This window comes from Osmerus mordax, chromosome 1 (assembly GCF_038355195.1).
Source record: "Osmerus mordax isolate fOsmMor3 chromosome 1, fOsmMor3.pri, whole genome shotgun sequence".
Lineage (NCBI taxonomy): Eukaryota > Metazoa > Chordata > Actinopteri > Osmeriformes > Osmeridae > Osmerus > Osmerus mordax.
In genome coordinates, this window is record NC_090050.1 from 1,457,077 (window position 1) to 1,465,085 (window position 8,009).

The following is an 8,009-nucleotide window of genomic DNA, read 5'->3' on the forward strand; positions in this document are numbered from 1 at the left end:
TTATAGTACAGCTATAGATAGCATTACTACATAAAACAAATCTAAGCAGCAATGTTTAACATATAGAAAAGCAGCTAAGCAACCCTGCATATAGTGCTGTAGCTGAAATAAAGTTTAGTAGAATAAAAATAAAGTTCGTGGCCCAACAATCAGTGTGCGCATTATACGTCATGGGAGGTCAGTGCTCCAACATTTTAAAATGTGCAATATTATAGATGAAAGACGCTCTGAAATTAAAATGACGGACTTAATTTTTCAAGTATACACATACAGTAATGTACGTGGGACTGATGATGCCAAAGCAGCAAATATGAATCAACAGAAACTGCCCAAACAACACTTTTAACAGTTTGTTCATTTACGATGGCAAAAAGTGAGGTTATGCAAATATTGCTGAATTATATAGTATATATATATTCCCCCCCCCCCCCCAAAAAAAAAACCCAAACAAAACATGAATAGAAAGCAAAGCCTTTCAAACTATTCATGTACATTTCCTTTAAGATAAATTACATATTTTTGTTTTTGTCCACAGTGAAATAACTATTAAATTAACAAGGTACATTACCACCATTCTCAATCACACTGCAATCCTGAAATCTATTTTAATTTCTCATCAAAAGAACAGCATATATGAAAAGTAGCCATAGATTTCAGGAAGAAATGCTTTCCTGTTGCCTGTTTTCCTGGCAACACAGATTGGGCTACACACGCTTTTGCAATGATTAATAAAATAACTTAATTGAACTCAATTGATGAAGGGGACAAGATCCATCGTCTGTTCGTCCACATGAGCCTGTGCCGGAGATGGTACGTCACTTGTATTGCTCGGTAAATACCACCAGAGGGTGAAGACATGTGGAGCACTTGACAGCAGCTGCAGAAAGAGGCCAGTAGAAGGGAGTCGGGGTGTTTGGATCGTCACTGGCAGGGAGTCGGGGTGTTTGGATCGTCACTGGCAGGGAGTCGGGGTGTTTGGATCGTCACTGGCAGGGAGTCGGGGTGTTTGGATCGTCACTGGCAGGGAGATGGCGTCAGAGGCTTGAGTTTGAAGACAAAAATGTGAAGGTGGGAGGCAATCTGGTTGCAAACACTGACACAGTAACGCACCAAGTCAAAGAAAGACATGATCTGCAGGAAAGAGGGGAAAGAGCACACACAAAAATAAACAATCTCACTCGGCTTTTAAATACAACATAAGAGACAACATTTAATTCTGCCCCATAAATGCCTCATGCCTGCTTTGATTCTAAATCAGTGTCAAACAAGTTGCATGTCAGCAAATTCTACATGAGACTAGATTGGTCATATTAATTCAGTTGCGTTTTAACTGAAGATGTAGGCTGGCTGTGTACCTACCAGTGCAATCCACAGCACCAGGTATTCATCAATAAAACTGTTGAAATACTGATCCAGGAACAGCAGGCCTGGCCCCAGGAATGCTAAATCATGGAGATGCATCTCACTTTTTGTCATATGTGCTACCTAAGGAGAAAACAGGCAGGAGTCAACACAATCTTATTTGCAAAGACACATTACAAATCAAATGTATTATTAACACTCCCCATTATGACCCTCGTGATACAACGTGGTAGAAGTATACATTAAGCTATACTTACAACTAATTTATTGGTGATCTTGGCTGACACAAAGCCAAAGGCAAGAATATAAAGACAGGGGTGCTTCTGGAAGAGCTGAACGGCAGATTTCTTGTAGATCATCATTGCCAGCACTATTACTGAGCCGATGTGGAACACGGGAGACAGAACACTGGTTCCCTGACACGCACACACACACACACACATTTTAGAGGATGTGATAGGTATGCAAAGGAACCCTACATTCGCAAATGTAAACTGTGAAATTACAAATCTGTGAGGTAGACTGTTAGGAAGGGTTCCACCTAGCTCTAAGGTACCACCGCTGTACAGAACACATGCTGCGAGCAGGAACAGATACCGTTACAATAGGGTTAGAACTCACTGCTATTGTCGATCCATTTTTCCCCACACCTCCAGTGAAGATAACACGGAAGTAGTTTGTACAGGAAAACATGGCTCCTATGAAGGTGCAGATGGCAGGAACGATCTTCATCTGGATGTTTATGACAGGAATCTGTCGAGTTCAACAAAGTGTGTATGGTCACATGACGTGGTTACATTGAAAACAGTGTTCACTACTCGTCATGTTTATACATTTTGTTAACACTGCCAAACACAACAGAACATTTTTGTAAATTAATATTCAAATGTTTTGCTGATAAATTTGTTCTGGTTGGCGTTAGTAGTGTTATCGTCATTCAATTTATTCTATGTATCTGATGTAGTCCCAACGGTGGGTGATTGAGACGATTACCAGAATCTGCCAAAACGTGGATCCTCCCACGGCAGCCAGCAAATACATGATTATGATGAAGATCTGCACCTCGGTCACATCAATGCTACACCACAGGAGAGACAAGCAGAGACAAGCGAGCAGGGTTAGTGGAGAGACCACAGAGTCTCATTCAGCAGGCGCTCGGCGACCCCCCACAGCTCAGAGGATGCAGGGAAGCAGGCTACTGATTGGCTGAGAGGATTACCGGTAAGTTCCACAGCCGTGGTCCCACCAGAGCTGTAAACATATGTAACACCGCTAGACAGATCTGTAACGTCAAATCTACACACACAAACACACCTCTGAACTGCACTGAAGTTACATTTGTCAAATCATTTCATATTTCACACCATTATACGTACACATAAAACACAACTAATACAAATGGGTTGCTACAACCCTGGATCAACTTCTCCAAAGCTTTTTGCAAATGAGCTCCGTATTAAAGGCCAGGAGAGTTATGGAAGGGGAGGATAATCTCCACTGTGAGCAACCCCCCCCCCTTAATGAGCTTCTGTACAGCCTCCTTCGACCCTCCCTCTCCATGTTCTCTAACTCCTCCTAAGGAGACACACACACACACACTTACATGCCAAAGCGCAGGGTTCCAGAGACATACGTCTGCCAGTGGGCGCAGTAGAACATGAACATGCCAGCGAAGCAGCAGAAGAACATCCAGTCAGGGTTGGTTCCCAGCTGCACGGTGATGCTCGTACCCAGAACCACAAACACTGTTGAGAGAGGACACGTCTTAGCACACACATACGGAGAAACAGCTCCCCTGCATGTAGGGGCGTAGTTACCCGTGGAAAGAGAGTCACAGCCATGATCGAATAGCTCGCCCAGCGGAGAGCTGCTATTGGTTCGTCTGGCCTGCTTTCCGTCGATGGCGTCCAGTGATTGGTACACAAACAGGCCCACCGCACATAGCAGGTATGCCCACAGAGGTGCCTGGAGGAACACAACACATTACCTACTACAGCAGACAGGAGAGACAACAACATTATTCATCCAAATGTAAAAGCTTCCTCATAAATCTGACTAAAATGTACCAACAACTGATAAAATAACACAAATAAAGATAATGAGTAAAACTTGGTTGATTTAGTCAGATTTAATTCATACCCTACAGGTAATTTGCATGCTGTTCATACCAAACACTGCACTGCTGTACCCTGGCCTCTCTCTGGCTCTGCTGGTGTTATCCATCACTCAGGTCCAACTCGCTGTCAGTAACAGGACACATGGAACTCCTGGACTCTACGCCCCTTTTAAGAGGTCAGGGCATTCTGGGACATGGGCAGCTCACTTAGTGACATTTATCAACCTGATGTTGACCTGAGCCTGACAACATGAAGGTCAAACGTGTGAAGTATGACGCGTGGGAAGAGCAACATGTCTTAGAATGATGACTCCTTTCTCTAGTCCAGGTTGTACTAGAGTCACCCTATGTGACCAGAGCAGAGTAGGTTGCAAACAAATAGATAAACACCTTGTAAGCCATTATGCCTTTGTAGTTCTCAACCTTTGTCCTACACAAGGGAACTAAGGTAAGGGAAGGTCTGGACCAGAGAAAGAGATGGAAGCTGTTCCATTTTTAGAGAGTAAAACAAGTTTTACCACATTTCGCAGTGTCTTCCCCCATCTTGCCTTTGACTCCAGCAGAGTATTCAGCTGCCAGACTACTATCCTACCATGCAGCACATCTGACGCCTGAAAACAGATTCTACTGAGGAGGACTCTCCTTCTCCTCATACCTCAAATCTAATGTTAGCTCACCAGCATATTTACATATTTTTAAAGTAACTGAATTATGTTAATGTGATTTATTTAGCTATGTTAAGAAAGGGGTGCCATCAAGAGCAAGTAAGGTAGACTAGTTGAAATAAAGTAGCATCTGGGTATTTGTAGCCTGAGAAGGGCTAGACGAACCTGGCCTCGGTAATACTGACTGTGGTGTTTGTACGGTAAACAAGAGTTTCTTCACTTCCTAACTGCTTTAATCCTCTCAACTATTCCAAGGCCCATGTTGACCTTAGAGACTAAACCTCACAGGGTTACATTATGTAAAATGTGTACAGTAGTAGCCAAATTAGCCCTGTCTGGGCATGTTCTTAAAACAAGTGTCAACTCAGGGCTCTTGGGGGTGGGGTGGGGTGGGGGGTATCAGATGCGGCCTGGCGGTAACCTGAGCCCCCTGGGCACGGGGTGTCCTTCTAGAACAGAAGACCTGAACTATGCCAAGCGCTCGTCTAGCTGAGAGAGCGTAAACAAACATGTGGCGATAAAACTGTACTCTTGCTGCTACAACACAGCAGCCAAGACACTGACAGGTACCATTCATTTACTTGACTGATAAAGGTCGATGAATTGTTTAAAGTACCGTTAAAACTTTTGCTAGCACGTACCAGTTGCATACTGACAATGCCACCCCAGCCTGTCAACTGACAGTTTAGTTTAGATACTTAACTACTACAGCCTCCTACGTTCAGTGTTTGCCAACAGTGTAGCTTTGTTTGTAAAACATGTGTGCCCACCTGCTCAGTAGCAGTAGTAGACCAGGGTGGAGGAGACACAAACCTGCTCAGTAGCAGTAGTAGACCAGGGTGGAGGAGACACGAACCTGCTCAGTAGCAGTAGTAGACCAGGGTGGAGGAGACACAAACCTGCTCAGTAGCAGTAGTAGACCAGGGTGGAGGAGACACAAACCTGCTCAGTAGCAGTAGTAGACCAGGGTGGAGGAGACACAAACCTGCTCAGTAGCAGTAGTAGACCAGGGTGGAGGAGACACAAACCTGCTCAGTAGCAGTAGTAGACCAGGGTGGAGGAGACACAAACCTGCTCAGTAGCGGTGGGGCAGTAGTAGACCAGCACCAGGGTGGTGAAGACGTTGGTGGCCAGGCCCACGATGGTGATGAGGTTGGGGGCGATCCAGGCAGGGACACGGCCCACCAGCCACTCCCAGTAGCGCTGCATCAGGGGCTCCAGGAGAGAGCAGCCAGAACTGCTGTACCTGCACACACATACGCTGGTTAATACTGTACACTACTGTACCTGCACACGCTAACACTTCACAAGCACTTTGTAAGTTTATTTTTTATTTTTTTATAATACATTTACAGTGCATACAGCTATAATTTAAGGTTATTTTCCTCTGTGAACCATGTAAGTATCACTGACTTTGTAGCCCCACTTTATGGCGCAACTCAACAACTTAATACGTACCTATATCTGGTTGCATATGCTTTACATGCAACGACCGTCTAAAGTATGTTGTCTGTAATATAGTAAAGAGCCAAAACTACAAAAAAAGTATCACTGGCTCAATGTGTCTCACCTGTGCTCCTCCAGCCTCTTCAGCTGGTGTCTGGACAGCGGTGGAGCAGGGAGCTCGATGAGGCGGCGCAGAGCTCCGGGTGCTAGCCAGCAAGCCGCCTCCACGCCTCCGCCCTGCCCAGCGGCCCTGTCCTGGGCTGAGGCTCGCCGCCACCGCAGCGCCCCCCCCTGCTGCTGGTACCCTGTCCTGCTCATGGAGCCCCCCGGGCTCTGCCTCAGGCTGCCTCTGCCTCCCCCGCCGCCGTCGGAAGCTGGGGATCCACAATGGGGCCGCGCGCTGGAGTTGGGAGGAGAGGGTTACGGTTACCAACCCCTAACCATAATTCCAGTTCCATGTTTATGCTGCGGTAGATCACGACCAAAACCCTTCAGGGAATGCAGGCAATGTAAGTTTGGTAAAGGACTCAAAAGCAAGACTGCTGCCGTCATTAAAGCAGATGCAAACACGTGTCAGCATTCTTGTCTGTTTTTCTTATCTCTCTAGCACACAGTATTGTTCTTACTAGGGAAGATGGACAACATGGATTGGCGTTTATAGGGAAATCTCGACGAGCCTGCTACACAAGTCTACAATGGTCCAGTCCCTAGGCAGTACTATGTTCATTTGTATAATGAATAATACAAGTAGGTAGTGAAGATGCTGGGACATCAGCCAGCCCATTTGTGATCCGATCTGAGTTACCGATGGAACTAAAAGTTAGCTAAAAGATAATCAAAACAAACGGTAACATCTCAGTTACGGTATTGTCCCTAACATCTCAGATAGGTTAGCGATAAGTCAGAGTATACGCATCAAATGAATGCCCGTCCACACTATAATTATTTACCTTGCACCCCCTTTTTCATTTTAATACTTAGATGTCCATCTCCCCATCAAGTACACATAATCAGGTTCAAACCTCCCCGACACTGTACACTAGTACAGTACGCTGACAAGCAGATCGGTAGCTAGCAACGGTACGCCTGCCGCCGCGCCAAGGAGCAAGTCTACTGACCTGAGGAATAAACCAGAACGAAGGAAGACGAAGCACAAACACAAAGAAATGACTCCTCTTTATGTCTCAGCTGTGAATCTCCAATTGAATGTCACTTTCGAGCTCAGTGGACAATCCCTCTGCGAAGTATCTAGTAGAAGAGATCAACAACAAGTCCCACCGCTGCTGCTACGCTAGCTTGCTAACAAGCTAATACAGCTGCTGTCAGAATGAAACACACCTGTTACTTCCGTTACTGTTTCCTGTTGTTTAATAGAGCTGTGTTCAAGAGCGTCTTGGCCAGCGTCTCAAAGAAACCACTGCTTTGTTCGTAAAGGCCGCAATATGCTTCTCCGACTCCGTTTACGGACAGACGGACGAACGGAGTCGGACGGATTCGTTGAACGTATAGACCAATTATCACCCTACGTCACACGACTGTCAAGCATGCTCAACTGCGCATGTCGGATGCAAAAGACGAACTTCTCCCGGGTATAATACACTTGGAGTGTCGATCAGGTCATCATATATCTCTGGCCACTGGATTTCAGGGATTGACATGAACTTTTTCAGTAAATGTACTTGTCCTTTGGACAAGTACATTTACGTTTCATTTGTCCATGCACAAAAGTCACATAACCCGATACGTTTAAATAGCCTGACCAAGTGATCAGGCAAAACTAGCGTGGCTAACGGAGGTCGCTTTCTCAGGCAAATGATGAATGAAACAGGCTTGGTTAAAGAAATCCGAGATGCTGGCTATCTTCAGCAGGCTTGTATCTACATAAGGCAGTCCTCCCTGACGTTTATAGTGTAGAATGGAGTGAAATACAACATTGTGTACACTGCCAGTGAGCGACCCGAGTCTGACTGAAGGCCGCAATATGCTTCTGCGTCTCCGTTTACGGATGGGCGGGCGCACGGATACGGACGGATAGACTGCGTTTATGGTTCTCCGTTTATGTTACGCCTGGGACACACTGCCTGCGATCGGCTGCGATCTGCTGCGACGCGCCTGGACGCGCCTCCTTTTTTCTTTCGGCGCCCATGTTACCAAATGGGACCGACCACACTGGCTGCAAAGCGCCGCGATTGCCTGCGATCGCCTGCGATCTGCAGCGATCGTTTCAGCAGCTGGTCGAATTTTTTCGCAAGACGCTTGCGAAATCGGCTGCAGGATGATGAAATACACCATACTAGTTGATATATTTGAATAAAAAAACATGTTATTAAGATTTTACTCCATTAATTGTAGACTACGGTGAACATTTGTAAAGTTGTAGACTTTATAATTACACAATGTTGGTAACGAACGTCCTTTAC

At 45.6% G+C, this 8,009-nt stretch overlaps 1 protein-coding gene across 1 annotated transcript; it reads right to left on the bottom strand.

Moving 5' to 3' along the window:
- Nucleotides 1–448: 448 nt before the first annotated feature.
- Nucleotides 449–6,865, bottom strand: cept1b (choline/ethanolamine phosphotransferase 1b). The gene is made up of 10 exons (XM_067235909.1): nt 6,708–6,865; nt 5,714–5,989; nt 5,215–5,389; nt 3,180–3,327; nt 2,966–3,107; nt 2,356–2,440; nt 1,984–2,115; nt 1,620–1,778; nt 1,360–1,485; nt 449–1,131 (listed from the first exon to the last, which is right to left on the bottom strand). Exons 2-10 carry the CDS (start codon nt 5,905–5,907, stop codon nt 1,015–1,017), a joined length of 1,278 nt encoding a protein of 425 aa, XP_067092010.1. The 5' UTR covers nt 5,908–5,989; nt 6,708–6,865; the 3' UTR covers nt 449–1,014.
- Nucleotides 6,866–8,009: the final 1,144 nt, after the last annotated feature.

Excerpts from the sequence above, each read along its gene's own strand:
- cept1b (XM_067235909.1), bottom strand. The coding sequence starts at position 5,907 with ATGAGCAGGACAGGGTACCAGCAGCAGGGGGGGGCGCTGCGGTGGCGG. Across the intron at positions 3,108-3,179 it reads CTGTGACTCTCTTTCCACGG|TGTTTGTGGTTCTGGGTACG; the intron begins GTAACTACGCCC and ends CTCTCTCAACAG. Across the intron at positions 1,779-1,983 it reads AAAATGGATCGACAATAGCA|GGAACCAGTGTTCTGTCTCC; the intron begins GTGAGTTCTAAC and ends TGTGCGTGTCAG.